General features: G+C 47.1%; 1 protein-coding gene across 1 annotated transcript in view; it reads left to right on the top strand.

Moving 5' to 3' along the window:
* The window catches only part of wdr49 (WD repeat domain 49), a 37088-nt gene extending 20846 nt beyond the window's left edge, over window positions 1–16242 (top strand). The window contains exons 12-18 of the mRNA XM_033032233.1: window positions 7166–7353; window positions 8745–8942; window positions 10497–10660; window positions 11776–11885; window positions 13675–13821; window positions 15636–15777; window positions 16197–16242. Coding sequence (XP_032888124.1) covers window positions 7166–7353; window positions 8745–8942; window positions 10497–10660; window positions 11776–11885; window positions 13675–13821; window positions 15636–15777; window positions 16197–16242 — 995 coding nt within the window. The remainder of the gene's footprint in view (window positions 1–7165; window positions 7354–8744; window positions 8943–10496; window positions 10661–11775; window positions 11886–13674; window positions 13822–15635; window positions 15778–16196) is intronic.
* The last annotated feature ends 378 nt before the right edge of the window (window positions 16243–16620 follow it).

Raw genomic sequence — 16620 nt, 5'->3', positions numbered from 1 at the left:
GGCAATCCTCCAGCCTCAAGAGCTGTAAACACTCCTGGTGAGAAGGTGAAATTATGTACCCCGAAAGCCCCCTTAAGCGCTAAACTAGGCCCTCGAAGCACATTAACTTACACTATACACCTTTTACTTTACATCAATCCCACAAACCATACAGTACCCTCACGACCATTCCCTGAAAATGCAGGGATTACAACATATGTACAAAAACTATTGCACTAGAGTACAGACATTTTACAGTGATGGGGTGTCGTTACGGTGACGTCGGGCGGCTCGATTTACCAGCTGTTGTAATTTGGCCATCCTCCTCCGCCTTTTAAATTTGCAATTAATGCATAGCAAATACAGCACAATTATCATCTGGCAGATGATCAGAACATGGGACACGATGCGGACCCATGCTGGAACTATGATCCAGGACTCCAGGTCCCACCAACTTGGAGACTTGATCTCTTCGATCTCCCTGGCGATATCCAGAGTCTTTTGTTCCAGGAGAAGAAGTGTTTGTGCGACAACTTGACCGCCACCAGCAACTCTTTTAATTTTTCATTCACTGGGGGAATATCATACCCAAAATGGGCAACATAGTTAAATAAGTCAGTTACATTTTCTCGTACCGAGAGGTGAACCGAAGAAGGTTCCGGGATGGGTAATATTCGCTGCTGTGCCACATGGACTTCTGCCCTGGGTTTAAAGCAGAAGCTGCTGTGCGGTATCGGGCACCACAGCTGTGATCCGTGCTGATACCGCTGGGCACTTGTGGTGACACAGTACGTCCCACTGCCTATATACGCCACCTGTGGAGGGACATGGTCTGCCGCCATCGTCTCCATGGTGCAGTTTATAGGCTGTGCCCCAACAGTCCTGAACCCACACTGAGGCCTAGCCTCAGCGCCCATGTGCTGGGGACACAGGATTACCTGTGCTCCCCGGCTCCGACAACCCAAAAGGTCAATGCCTGTCACAGTTTGCTCCCTCACTATGACATAGGGCGGGACCTTCCCGTAGCGAATATGCACCCCCCCACGAACAACTCCCACGTTCTCCACTCGGTACAGAGGAGCTGGTCGTGCCGAGGTTCCCATCACCGGGATTCTTACGACCACTCCCATTATGGTGTGATTGGATTTTCCACAATCCACCGGTACCGGGTAGGCCTCGGAGGCCACACGAAGCTGACAAGGACTCAAAGTGCTGTTATAAGGGTGTAGCGCTGCTAGGTGCTGGTTGCTTATCCAGGAGGGGACCCGACCTTGCCTCAGGTCTTCCAGGTTGCTTCTCCCCTCCCCCAACAACCACGCACCATACAGCCCACACACCTCATTCTGTGCAGCCTGATCGGACGCATTCCGGTCCTCGTTAATCAAAGCGTTTATCGTTTTTGCATGTGTCTCCAATTGTGCTATGATTTCTTTTAGATGTAGAGTCATTGCCACCTCTTCGTGCAGTCCCGATCCTACCACCGCATTTTCCTCCCCCAGAACCTTTCGTAACTGGCCCTTCAACTGATTGATCTGCAAGGCCAGTTCTACGTTGTCCATGCTATTAATAATAGACGTCCCCGTGTTAAATGCTGTGAACCCGCCGTTAACCATCCCTCGTCTTTGCCTACCGGACCCCAAAGTGAAATCCCCTACCCCGCGGTACATCTCTTCTATGTCTATGTCCCCAAAATCCAGGTTGTGGAATTTCGGGAACATGTCTTTTAATTCCGTCTCGCGGGGGCACCATGCGGGTAACCGCACTTCAGTCAAATCCGATGGACTCCTCCGTGTCCCCGCGACGCGCCACGCTTTTCCGGAGGCACATCATTGCCATCATCCATACGGCGGGGCTACTCATCTGGAAAACAAAGCAAAACACCTCCTCGCCTCCACAGAGCTATCCGCCTAAAATGACATTTGGGGTTTTGATTTTGTCTGTTATGGTCTACTTTTCCACAGCACATCCCTTCGATCCCGTACTGTCTGTCCCTGTACTCCCCTGTAGCTATACAAAACCCTATATCTAATTACCAAACACTACATCTACTTACACACAAACCAATGCTATATACAACGCCACCCGTCTCCGGGTGGCCAACTCATAACTGGTCCCCGTCATGCTGGGGCCACCCCTCTGGTGGGCCCACCCGTGTAGGCCAGAACTCCTCCTGTCGAGGGGCCTGACTGCCCCTCACCTCCCTTTGCACTACGGGGTTTTGAGTTACCCCTACGTTCCCTGTGGAGACTGGGCTCCCTCCAGCCGCACTCCGTAGTGCCCTGTTTCGGCCACTCTCCTTTCTGGCCCTCCTGTGGCCGGCCCCAGCCCTAGGTTTAAATAGGGATGGGGACCACCTTACTGGGGGTTTAGTGACCCTGTCACTCCTACGTCTGACCGGGGGTTCCCACACCAGAGGTGATACCTCCATCTCCTCTGCTTCTGCTAGTTCTGCCTCTCTTAGGCAGTCTACGGTACCAGCCTGCGGAGGGCTGGAGTCAGCCTCCTTCTCCGCTGCTTCCAGTCCTCGCCCTGGAACACAGCCGGCTACTTCAGGCTGACTACCTGTGGACTCGCCTGGCTCCCCTACGGTTTCCACATCAACCCGGGTCTGTTCTTGATCTTTACCCCCATACGGTCCCTCTATCTTCTCCTGCCTGCAAATGGCTGCTGAGGCAGCCTTTAAAATGGGGTCTTGTGCCTGGACCGTGGTCAGGTCGGGGGCCAAAACCACTCCCGCACTCTCCTTTTCTCGAGGCTGTTCCCTGGCTGCAGCTACCTGTCCTTCCTCATGGGGATCCCATGCTTTCCCACTCCTGGCTCCTTCCCTGGCCAAGCAATCCGCCCTCTGATTTCCCTCGCCTCGTGGACTATAGGGCGCCCTACTAGATAGAGGGGATGTACGGGGGTTGTCCGTGTGGACAATGCTACTGGAAGCACCAATGTCCAGCAGATAACTCCCGACCACATCCTGGACCTCCATCTTGACCCAGGGTCTCCCACATGGGCCATACTCTAGCGGGCATAGGAATGATGGCTGTTTCGCTGGCAGTCATAATGGTGCCGGGGGTGCGGATACGGGCGCACCCTGACCTGTTGCCATGGCTACCTGTCCGGACCCTCCCGCCTTTGACTGCAAATAGTTCAATAGATCTTTTATATCTATTGTTACCTCCGGGGCTGGGTTGGCCGTTACCGGGGTCCTATCCCCCACTGCTCTACTTAGGTTTCTGCACTCCCTCTTGTAGTGCCCGGGCTTCCCACACCCGTAGCACACCGGCCTCATCTCGGAAGAGGTCTGGCTGCCTTCCTGTTTCCACTGCCTCCTTTTGGGGGGTGCCGGTACTATTTCGTGCACCTTGCCCTTAAAGGGCTCCTCACTTCTCTCCCCATTGCGATACGCAAGGGTGAGCTTCCTGATCACCTCCACCTCGTTAAGGTTTGGGTCAGCTGGGTCGAACCAGTGCTCGGCCTTTGCCCTAACTCGCGGGAGGCAATTCGCCACCAGAGTCTTCAGCCAGTGAGCTGTTCTCCCATCTAAATCCTGCCTATCTAAAGGCATCCCACACGCTCCCTCATACACTGCCCACAGCCTGTCTGCGAACATGTCCGGGGACTCAGCTACCTGCTGCTTCGTCTCCCCCACCCTGGTGAAAGGACTACCCTGATTCAACCCCATGGCCTCCAGAACCGCTGTCTGTGCCGCTACCCATGTTTCAGGTCTTCCCCCTTCCCTGGAGGTCACCGCCTTGCATAGGTATGAATCTAGGGTCATCAGTAGCAGCTTTACCCGTTCTACCTCTTCGCAATCGTTTATGTCGGCTGCCTGCTGCACCTCCATAAAATGCAATGACGGGTCTCCCGCCCTGGTTAACTTGGGAACCTGAGCCACCATCCCCCTCAGCACATGTGCCCCATGGGGAATGATGATATCACTCTCTATGGGCCCCCTATCTGCCTGCCCTACCGGGGGACCATATTTCCTTTGCCGTACCGGGCACATCTGCCCTACACGGGACTGTTGCCCATTTACCCCCGGCTCTCCCACCATGATCGGTAACCCCACCACCTCGTGGTGTGCTACACATGGCGCGGAAGCCGCTAACTGAGGGTGCTCTCCCGCCCCTCCTTGGGCCTGTCCCTCCCCGGACAACCCGAACCCCACCTGCCGACCCGGACCTATCCCCGGCGCCTCAGGAGGCGGTCTATTCCCCTTTGCCCCTGGGGAATCATCTGCTGAGGGAAGCCCTCTGCCCCCGGGGGACCCCCCTGGTCCTACCAGGTGAACCCGTCCCCTAGTCTTGGACAGAGTCTCCTCCAGCTACGCTATCCTTGCCTGGCAAGGCCCGTGATCACTATCCCCTAGCTCGCTACGGGCCACCCTGTATGCTGCTTGGATATCTTGGAACTTTCCCTCCAGCTCCCTGCACTTCTGTGTACTCTGAGCCAGGAGTTCCTGGGCGTTCCGTTCCCTCTCCTTTGCCTCTACCACCTGGCATTGGAGGAATTCCTGGGCATTTCTGTGGGACTCCCTCGCCTGCAAGGTACACTGCCTGGCTTTACTGCATTCCTCAGATAGCCCTTCCCCTTCTCTAGCGCTTTCTTCAGCGCTGGCCCTAGCTTCTCTCAGTTGCTCTTCCAGTCTATCTACCTGTCTCTGCATTTTTGCTACCTGCTGTGATAGGCACGCTAGCCAAACTGCCTTTTCCTGCCCTTTATTATACGCTTTGCTTTCCGTCCATTTAGCTGCAGCTGCTGCAGGCTGCTCTGCTCTCAACAGTGCTATCACCCATTGTTTGGTGAGATTGATCTTTTTAAACAGATAAGAGGAGATTCTCTCCTCCATCTTGCTACGTTCTCTCACCCCCTCTGGCAAATCACATATCCCAAACCACCGAGGTCCTGCCATGGTCGCCATTCTGTAGGGGTTTCGCGTTTCCCTTTATTCCACTTCGGGCCCAACTGCCCGAGTTATTCTCTCCCTTGTCGGAGGGTCAAACGGCCACCACTCCACTCGAGCGGTTTCCAAGAGAGAGAATACAACAAAAGGGATTCCCCTAGGTTCTAGACCTCGGAATTATGGTGGGATATGATAAAAAGGTTGAATTGACCAGAGTGTGCTGATGAGAGAAAACAGAAACCAAGATGGACTCAAAGCAAGTCTAAATTTACAGGCTTTATTAAACAATGAGAAATCGAATCTCACCAACACTACATAATACGTGGCTAAACTTATGCTTTAAACTAAGACTATGGACGGAAAACTATCGGGCACGTCGTGAAACTTACTTTAACACAATTTTACCCCCCCTTTGACCTCTATCCTATTTCGGGAATTTCACCAGGTCACCAGGATACTCACAGCTTAGGTCGATGCAGGCTCACGAGCTGTCCAGCAGAGCAGAAAGAGCAGGAAGAGCAGGAAGAGAGGAAGAGAGGAAGAGAGCGAGTTCTGGCTTGACTTCGGCTTTTATACCTGAGCTTCCTTTGAAACCCCCAGGTGGTCCAGGATAGAAGGGGTTCTTTTGATGTTTCCCAGTTTCGATCTGGCATGAACAATAGGCTTCCGATGATAAGGGGTTTGCTGATGTCATGATCCCTCAGCCTGATCGTTATCATCCCCGATGGTGATTGTGCTTGTGCTGGCCTGTTTACCACCGTCTGCTGAGGCTTGGTTCCTTCCTTTGTGTATCCAAGAGAATCTCGTTATCTCCGTCTCAGCCTTTCCTGTTCACACCGTTGTGTGATGTCCAAGTCCACAGGCCAGACGGGTTTGAAACTTGAAACTGATTATTTCTGTGGATTGGGGGTTTTTTTCCGTTGCAGCCAGCAAATCTATCTTTTTAAAATATCCATGTCCTTATCCAAGTTCTTCCATAATTTTGGAGGATTTGCCCCAATAACTTACACCAGGCGCCCTGGTTTCCTCCCACACTCTAAAAGATGTGCAGGTTTCTAGGTTAATTGGCTTCGGTAAGTTGTAAAAGTCGTCCCTGGTGAGTAGGATTGTGATAGTGTACTGGTCGGCGTGGACTCGGTGGGCCGAAGGGCCTGTTTCCATGCTGTATCTCTAAAGTCTAATACACAGGCGTGTATACATTTATGAAACACACTGGATTAATTCTGTGCTTTTAAGGGTAAATAATATAACTACAAGTTTATGTAATGGAAAGTCAAATTTATATAAGGGAACGTTTCTCATTAAATGTTTCACAAATTGCATAACACTAAATATTACGTGAAAACCTTTAATTTCTCGGCACTGTTCACGGCTTTGTCCCATGATATGAAGGATAACTTTTAAAATAATTCATTAAAAAAAAATAATAATTTGGCCTTTGTTGGCTAGCGAAGATGTTATCCCAAGAGAAACAATGTGGAGAACTGTGAAGTTACTTATAATTAGTGAATTCAATGTTCTCATCGCTGGAGACCAAGAGGCCAAGTCAATGCATAATTTTAAGGCAGAGATAGATAGATTGTTGATTAGTAAGGGTGTCAGGGGTTATAGGGAGAAAGGAGGAGAATAGGGTTAGGAGGGAGAGATAGGTCAGTCATAAGTAGACACAAAATGCTGAAGTAACTCAGCGGGTGAGGCAGCATCTATGGAGAGAAGGATGTTTTGGGTCGAGACCCTTCTTCAGACATACGGATAGATAGGCATATGGAGATAGATCAGCTATAATTGAATGGCAGGGTAGACTTGAAGGGCCGAGTGGCCTAATTCTTCTCCTATCACTTATGAACTAATGAATTTGCCTGTGGCCTCACTCTGGCAGTGGAGGAGGCCCAGGATTGAAAGGTTAGTGTGGGAAGGGGAGGTGAAATGGTTGGCAACCAGGAGATCCTGTCGGCCTAGGCGGACCGAACGTAAGTGTTCCACCTTTCTCCCCATAGTTTCTCTTGCGATCACACCTTCCCAAGCCAACCATGGACCTACCAGGCTCTGTCCTACCTGCAGGTCACTTATGGCTGGCCCTGATTGATCCAGGTCTTTTTCTCGCCTCCAGCTCTTCACCATCCCCCACCCCCCCTCCCCATCCCCTACTTTCAATCTGAAGAAGGGTCCCGCCTCCGAAAAGTCACCTAACCGTTGTCTCCAGAGACGTTGCTATGATGCCTGACCTGCTGAGTTTCTCCAGCACTTGGTGTCACCCGTAACTCTAGATTTAGTTTTTTACATTTTCAGGCGGTGCTAACCTCGTGACCTGCGGTGCGTCTGGAGTTGTCCGGTTCTGGAACTCGTTTAAATGCCAGCTTCTGTCTGAGTTTGACGCACACGCTGATGCATTGTCCATCGTGATGGCGGTCGACAAGAAGAATAGCTTCCTTATCACAGGAGACGTGAACGGCTGCATTAAGATTTGGAATATCGAGGTAAAGCCAAAGTCAAATTTATTCGTCGCATGCACCCGAAGGTGCAGTGAAATGAATTTGCCAGCAGCGATACACTCAAAAAGGACACACAATACACAATAGAATTTAACACAAACATCCACCACAGCATTCTGTGGTGGAAGGCAACAAAGTTCAGTCAGTCCTCCTCCTTTGTTCACCCGTGGTCGGGGCCATAAACCCTCCGTAGTCACCGCTACGGACGGCGTACAGACCCTCTCGTTGGGATGATCCAAACTCCGACGTCGGGACGGCTGAACACACTCCGCGGCTTGGAGTGCCCGAATCGGCACTTTCCTAGCAGAGACCACGGCTTCAGGATGTTGTAGGCTGCAGGCCGGCGGTCAGAGCTCTTCTCCGGCGATCCCCGGCAAGGGATCCCACCACGCCCGCGGAAAGAATTATCACCTGCTTCAGTTTACGTGCAAGGTTTTTATTCTGCGATTATCAGTTTTGATCGTAATCTTAATTGAATTGAATACGTTTATTGGCCAAGTATGTACACATACAAGGAATTTGCCTTGGTGCTCCGCTCACAAGTAACAACACGACATACAGTAACAATTAAGAATGACACGTAAAATATTAAACATTAATAATAAAATTATTATTTTGGGGTTGAATGCTAACTCCGTCAGATCACAGTCACCTCTAGCTAGTATTTCTGTAGAAAATACCCACCTATGACTTCTTCATTATATGGTTAGGGGAAACGAAGGTCATGTGATAGGAACAGAATGAGGCCATTCAGCCCATCAAGTCTACTCCGCCATTCAATCATGGCTGAACTTTATCTATGTTATTTGTTAATGATCTTCCGTTTCACCAGATGAAGTTGATGAAATGTTATTTTCCCTCCAGTTTGCAAGGAGATTAGCAAGGTTACACTCGGATAACATTCTCGGGCGGCAGAGTGGCGCAGCGGGTGGAGCTGCTGCCTCTCAGCGCCAGAGCCCCGGGATCAATCCTGACCTTGGGTGCTGTCTGTTGCGTGGAGTTTGCACGTTCACCCCGTGGCCCAGTGTGTTTCCTACAGAGGCAAAGAGGTGTGGGTTTGTAGGTTAATTGGCCTCTGAAAATTGCCCCGAATTGGACTAGTGTAGATGGGGCATCTTGGTCCGCATGGGCAAGTTGGGCCGAAGGGTGTGTTTTCATGCTCTGTTGCCTGCCACTCCATGAATGTGCAGGGAGTGGATACGAAAGTGGGATAATATAGTAGTGTGAATCGGGGATCGATGGTCGGCGTGGACTCAGTGAGTCAAAGGGCCTGTTTCCATGCTCCAAAAATCAAAGAATATAAAACAACCGTTATCCCTTTACTCCTGCTGAAAGGAATGACGCTGCATGTGATGTTTCTGTTTGTTTCTGATCAGGACTACTGCCTGAATTACAGTGATGTCGTCATGACACAACTCCCACCAATGGTGGCTGCAATACAACCTCATTCAGATTGTGTAAACCACCTTGAAACGTGTACACAAGACGGCCAATTGCTCATTCTCTCTGCGGCAGCCGACTGCAGTCTCGTTCTCAGTTACATTTCTGGATCAGTAATTGGTGTATTTGGACAGGTACAAATGATTTCTTCCTTAATTCAACGCTCAGGTTAACTCTGTGCATCTACCCGATCTATTCCTCTGATGATTTTGTACGTACCCCTATAAGATCACGCACACCTCCAGATTCAGGGGCAGTTTCTTCCCGGCTGTTGTCAGGCAACTGAACCATCCAATCATCAACTGGAGGGCAGTCCTGAACTACTATCTGCCTCATTGGAGACCCTCGGCCTATCTTTGATCAGACTTTACAGGCTTTATTCTGCACTAAACGTTATTCATAGTATTCCCTTTATCCTGTATCTACACGCGGTGGAGGGCTCGATTGTAATCATGTATAGTCTTTCCTAGCATTCATAGCAAAGGGATTTGAGTATAGGAGCAGGCAGGTTCTACTGCAGTTGTACAGGGTCTTGGTGAGACCACACCTGGAGTATTGCGTACAGTTTTGGTCTCCAAATATGAGGAAGGACATTATTGCCATAGAGGGAGTGCAGAGAAGGTTCACCAGACTGATTCCTGGGATGTCAGGACTTTCATATGAAGAAAGACTGGATAGACTCGGCTTGTACTCGCTAGAATTTAGGAGATCAAGTTCAAGTGAGTTTATTGTCATGTGTCCCTGTATAGGACAATGAAATTCTTGCTTTGCTTAAGCACACAGAACATAGTAGGCATTTACTACAAAACAGATAAGTGTGTCCATATACCATAATATAAATATATACACACATGAATAAATAAACTGATAAAGTGCAAATAACAGAAAATGGGTTCATAATAATCAGAGTTTTGTCCGAGCCAGGTTTAATAGCCTGATGGCTGTGGGGAAGTAGCTATTCCTGAACCTGGTTATTGCAGTCTTCAGGCTCCTGTACCTTCTACCTGAAGGTAGCAGGTAGATAAGTGTGTGGCCAGGATGGTGTTGGTCTTTGATTATACTGCCAGCCTTTTTGAGGCAGTGACTGCGATAAATCCCCTCGATGGAAGGAAGGTCAGAGCCGATGATGGACTACTTTTTGTAGTCTTTTCCTACATTGAGGGGGGATCTTATAGAAACTTACAAAATTCTTAAGGGTTTGGACAGGCTAGATGCAGGAAGATTGTTCCCGATGTTGGGGAAGTCCAGGAAAAGGGGTCACAGCTTAAGAATAGAGGGGAAATCCTTTAGGACTGAGATGAGAAAAACATTTTTCACACAGAGAGTGGTGAATCTCTGGAACTCTCTGCCACAGAGGGTAGTTGAGGCCAGTTCATTGGCTATATTTAAGAGGGAGTTAGATGTGGCCCTTGTGGCTAAAGGGATCAGGGGGTATGGAGAGTAGGCAGGTACGGGATACTGAGTTGGATGATCAGCCATGATCATATTGAATGGCGGTGCAGGCTCGAAGGGCCGAATGGCCTACTCCTCCACCTATTTTCTATGTTTCTATGTTTCCGCTGACTGGTTGGGCAGGCAACAAAAGCTTTTCACTGAACCTCAGTACACGTGATAATAAACCAAACTAAATTTGATCTTATTTACACTGAATGTTGAGTAACACGTCTAATTTGAAGCTTTGACTTCAGGATGAACATTGGCGGATTGGTAAACGTTCGCCGCCCCCCGTGATAAAGTTGCCCCCCAAAGAAGAGAAGACCCCCAATCAGAAACCCAAGAGAAGTAAAGTGTGTCCATCAGTGACCATAGACGATGCCTCTCTTATGGAGGAGGATATTGATTCAAACAGCAGGTGAGTTCATTATAACACAATACTGGTGGGAGAAGAACATGTTGCTGACAAAGTCATTTATTTAATAGATCATTGGAGTAAAATTAGGCCATTCGGCCCATCAAGTCTATTCCATTTAATCATGGTTGATCTATCTCTCCCTCCTAACCCCATTCTCCTGCCTGCTCCTCATAACCTCTGGCACCCGTACTAATCAAGAATCTATCTATCTCTGCCTTAAATATATCCACTGACTTTGCCTTCACAGTCTTCTGTGGCAAAGAATTCCACAGATTCACCATCCTCTGACTAAAGAAATTTCTCCTCATCTGTTTCCTAAAAGAACGTCCTTTTATTCTGAGGCTATGGCCTCTAGTCTTAGACTCTCCCACTAGTGGAAACATGTTCCCCAAATCCACTCTATACAAGCCTTACACTATTCTGTAAGTTTCAATGAGGTCCCCCCCACATTCTTCTAAACTCCAGCGAGTACAGGCCCAGTGCTGACAGATGCACGTCATATGTTAACCTACCCATTCCTGGGATCATTCTTGTAAACCTCCTCTGGACCCTCTCCAGAGCCAGCACATCCCTCCTCGGATATGGTACTTAGAATGTGGCCTTACCAGCGCCTTATAGAGCCTCAGCATTACATCCCTGTTTTTGTATTCAAGTCCTCTCGAAATAAATGCTAGCAATCGGGTTTAGGTTTGCCGAGAGGTACAGCATGGAATCAGGCCCTTTGGCCCATCGAGTGTGGAATTCTCTGCCTCAGAGGGCGGTGGAGGCCGGTTCTCTGGATACTTTCAAGAGAGAGCTAGATAGGGCTCTTGGAGATAGCGGAGTCAGTGGATATGGGGAGAAGGCAGGAACAGTGTACTGATTGGGGATGATCAGCCATGATCACAATGAATGGTGGTGCTGACTCGAAAGGCTGAATGGCCTACTCCTGCACCTATTGTCTGTTGCCTGTTGTCTGTTGTCTATTGTCTATTGTCTATTGAAAGACCACTGCCTCTCTTATTCCTGTTGTCACATGACCAAACCAAATGAAATGATCTAAAGTGTTTTGATGATTAAATAAGTAATTGTATTCTCAATCTGCTTCTTAGTTTTTAAGCAATTGTATTTTTCAGGGTGGATATATGGCAAACTACAGTATTGGGCAAAACATTTAGGGAAAGCAGAATCCAGAGAAGACCGAGACCTCAGCTCTGTACTTGGGAGAAAGTACAGAGCCCGATTGGTAAGGCCACTGTGTGGGCATCATCTTCCACTACCGTATCTTGCCTTATTAGAGCTGATCTGTCAGAATTTCGCTGAACCTTTTAAAAGATGAACTCACAATTCACAACCATAATAGTACAGGGAGGAGATGGAGGGTCAGGTGTGATGTTGTCTGAACAGCAAGCCCATAACGTCAGCAAGCTGAAAGACTTGGTTGAAGGTAGACACAAAGTGCTGGAGTAACTCAGCGGGCCAAGCGGCACCTCTGGAGAAAAAGGATAGGTGACGTTTCGGGTCGAGACCCAGAATGTCACCCATCTTTTCCCTCCATCGATGCTGACTGATCTGCTGAGTTACTCTAGAATTTTGCATCTATCTTTGGTATAAACCAGCATCTACTGAAAGAATTGGTTGTTGACCTTAGTTGAGCGAGTGGATTAATTATATCCTCATCAAGGGTGTTGCTGTAGTTCCAATAGTTTCAATAGTCAATAGTTTTTAAGTACCTCGGAGTCCATTTCACCAGCAACCTAACTTCTCCCACACTTGTGCGCTGATCAAGAACGTGCATCAGCGTATTTACTTCCTCTGACATCTGAGAAGATTCAGAACATCCACTGTAATTCTACAGATCTAATTATAGAAAATATTGACGGGATGGATCTCAGCCAGGTGTATTAACTGGTCCGTTCTTGATCACCTCAAACTGCATAGAGTGGTGAACTCGGCACATTCCAGCACAGACTCCTCCCTTGCTTACATTCAGTCCATCTTCACAGTGCCGTGCATCAGGAAGGCCAAGAAGATACATTAAAGATCAGACGTCTAGACTTAAGATTAGCTTTCCTCCCCATTGTTATCAGAAGCCTCTTTCATACGCACCTCTGCCGTATACTTTTATTCTTAACTTCATTTGGTTGGTCCATTATTGTTCTTAAATACTTTTTAGCACTACTTCAGATTACTACACCAAAAATTTGTATGTCATTGGGGCAGAATTAGACCATTCGGCCCATTGAGTCTACTCCGCCATTCAATCATGGCTGATCTATCATTCCCCGTCAATCCCATTCTCCTGCCTTGTCCCCATAACCTTTGACACCATTAAAGATTGCGGTCAGAGATATGGGGAGAAGGCAGGAACGGGATACTGGTTGTGGATGATCAGCCGTGATCACATTGAATGGCGGTGCTGGCTTGCAGGGCCAAATGGCCTACTTCTGCACCTATTGTCTATTGTCTATAATTTAGAATCTGTCAATCTCCGCTTTAAAAATACCCAATAACACGTCCTCCACAGCCGTCTGTGGCAATGGATTCCACTGATTCACCACCCTCTTGTTAAAGAAATCCCTCATCTCCATTCTAATGGTATGTCTCTACTCTGAGGCTGTGCCCTCTGGTCCTGGACTTTCCCACTAGTGGAAACATCCGCCCCACATCCACTCTATCCAGGCCTTTCACTATTCAGTAAGTTTTAACGAGGTGCCCCCTCATCCTTCTACACTTCAGCGAGTGGAGGCCCAGTGCCATCAAACGCTCATCTTGCGTTATCCCCAGGATTATTCCTCTAAACATCCTCTAGACCCTCTCCAGTGGCAGCACATCCCTCCTCAGAGATCGAGCCGATATTTCCACTCGTCATTGTTATTTATGGTTATATTTGTCCATCCTGCATGTCTGACCTTCACATGAACAAGGAAATTCATTACACCCTGGTGACAATAAACCTATATTAAGATTTATATTGAACCATAATACAAATGTGAGACATTTGATAATATTCTTACATTGGAATTCTTTTACAGGGACATTCAGTTCCCTGCATATGGAAGATTTGGAGAAAATTATAGACTTGACAAAGCCAGACTTTCTGCAGAACCCCCATAAATATTTCGATGGGAAGACGGAGGAGGATTATAACGAGAAACAGATATTTCCTACAGCTCCTGAAAGTAAGACCAATTTAGTCTTTAATCATGTTTCAAATGCAAGTCTGAGTTTTTATCAAGTCTAAAAGGGTGGCACAGTGGTACGTAGAATTGCTGCCTTACAGCGCTGGGTTAGATCCTGACTACGGGTGCTGTCAGTACGGAGTTTGTCCGTTCTCCCTGTGACCGCGTGGGTTTTCTTTGGGATCTCCGGTTTCCTCCCACATTCCAAGGACGTGTAAGTTTGTAGGTTTGTAGGTTAATTGGCTTGGTATAATTGTAAATTATATAGTTGCAAATTGTAAATCCTTAGTGTGTGTGGGATCGTGTCAGTGTGCGCGATCGCTGGTTGGCGCAGTCACGGTGGGCCGACGGGCCTGTGTCTGGGCTGTATCTCTAAACTAAATTAGAAGTTCAATAGCAAGCATTTGTGGAAAAAATTTTAATTTTAGAAATAAGAGGCAGAGAAAATATAATGGAATATGTGAAATATTTCAGTAGGAGCTTTTAATTGTGGCTGTAAATTTAACTGAATAATATATTTAGTTATGTGTGCAGATATGCTTATTAGCTTTGAATTAAAGTGTTGCATTCAGAATACATTACTTAATGTATGTATTTAATGAATCGTCATTTAGCATGAGTGGTATTAAACGGCTGGCTTAATTAATTCACAATCTGCTAATTAACAAGCGAAACACAAAGTACTGGAGTAGTTCAAGTTCAAGTGAGTTTATTGTCATGTGTCCCTGATAGGACAATGAAATTCTTGCTTTGCTTCAGCACAACAGAACATAGTAGGCATTGACTACAAAACAGATCAGTGTGTCCATATACCATTATATAAATATATACGCACATGAATAAATAAACTGATAAAGTGCAAATAATAGATAATGGGCTAATAACAAATAATGGGCTAATTGGGCTCAGCAGGTCAGGTGGCATCTGTGGAGTAATTGGATAGGAGGTCTTTCAGGTTGGAATTCTTTAGCCTGTCCATTCCCTCCACAGATGCTGCCTGACCCGCTGAGTTCCTCCAGTACATTTTGCTTTGCTCAAGATTCTTTGCTGTTGCACTGCTTGCAATGTGTCCCCACAGTAAAGCGGCGTCTTGTCTTAACTCAGTTACATGGTACAGAGTACAGATCGAATACCGATTTTCCAGCCTCTAATCCAGACAAAATTACGAGGATGCACTTGAAGTGTCCCCCCCCCCCCCCCGAAAATGTGGCACCTAGGCCGGGTGAGGCGGCCGATATCGACCTCATCGGGACTTCCGCGGCAATCGGTGGGTCGGATTTGACCCCCGCGGCCGGGGGCTCTGGAACTCCGGCCTGGCCGGAGGCATCAGATCCGTTCCCATAGCCGACTTCCGGACTTTTTGCGTACATGTTTACATATCTGTTGTGCCGCTGCAAGTAAGAATTTCATTGTTCCGTTTTGGAACAAATGACAATAAAACACTCTTGACTCTTGAAAGGGTTAAAATTATGGTTTGAATGTAAACCTCAAGCGCTTTAAATAAATAATGCATATGGATCTTATTCTAAGCACATGCCTGCTGTTCAATGTGGTGGATAATGTGAAATTAATGGACAATTATATTCAATTAAAATGTCACGCAACATAAGATTATAAAGACAAACTGGCAATTACTCTTAAAAATTGGTAAAAGGTTTACTGCAATAAAAATATGTGTTTTCTCGAACATTTTTTATTTAGATATTTAGCATCATGAATGGAGGCAGAACTGTATCAATTGTTCTTAATGTTAGTACAACGCAACTTTGTATTACTCCAACAAGGATTATCTATCATTCTCATTTAATTAACAGCTTTAAAAGTAGCTTTTGATGAGAAGAGCCTGTTTCCTAAAGAGTTGCTGGATCGTGAAAAAAAAATAAACCTCCTGCACAAGGAAGATTTAAATGTAATAAAAGCAAAAGCAAATGGGGACGGGCCCAGACTGAAAGCAAGGTTGGTAAACTTTGTACTGTAACACTTGTCCTGACTGCTGCTGGTGCTGTCTGTACGGGGTTTGTACGTTCTCACTGTGACCGCGTGTGTGTTCCCTGGGTGCTCCGGTTTCCTCCCACACTCCAAAGACGTACGGGTTTGTAGGTTAATTTGCTTTGGTGAAAATTGTAAATTGTCCCTAGTGTGTGTGTGTGTAGGATAGTGCTGGTGTACTACCTCTGGTCAGCGCAGACTCGGTGGGTCGAAGGGCCTGTTTCCGCACTGCATCTCTAAACTAGTTAAAGTACGCAACAAGTAAACTTAAAAATCTGTGACCTGCAAACGTTCGATATTTAAAAAAATGTAATTGATAAAAAGTAAATCCATATACCTCTTGCCGTCATGATAAAATTAAATTGAAATCTGCTTCTTCATAACAGACAACTCCAAGAGATTGCTCCAGAAAACAAGCTGGGGAAGCGGTGACATTTATATCCAGAAGAAGAGAGAATACTATGAAGTAGAAGAACTTCAAGAAATCCTTTCCTTAAATCGCACTTCATTGAACATAACTACTATGAATGAATTAAGTTAATCAAACGTCTTCGATCATTTCATGTGAAAATGAATATTGTTACTTTCTGAAGATAGATCCAAAATGCTGGAGTAACTCAGCGGGACAGGCAGCATCTCTGGAGAGAAGGAATCGGTGACGTTTCGGGTCGAGACACTTGTTCAAAATGCTCGGGTCCCAAAATGTCACCCATTCCTTCTCTCCAGAGATGCTGCCCGTCCCGCTGAGTTACTCCAGCATTTTGTGTCCATCTTCAGTGTAAAGCAGAATCTGCAGTTCCTTCCCACACA

Source organism: Amblyraja radiata, chromosome 13 (genome assembly GCF_010909765.2).
Source record: "Amblyraja radiata isolate CabotCenter1 chromosome 13, sAmbRad1.1.pri, whole genome shotgun sequence".
Taxonomy (NCBI): Eukaryota; Metazoa; Chordata; class Chondrichthyes; order Rajiformes; family Rajidae; genus Amblyraja; species Amblyraja radiata.
Note: the sequence above shows the minus strand (reverse complement) of the source record. Positions and strands in the feature narration are given on the sequence as shown.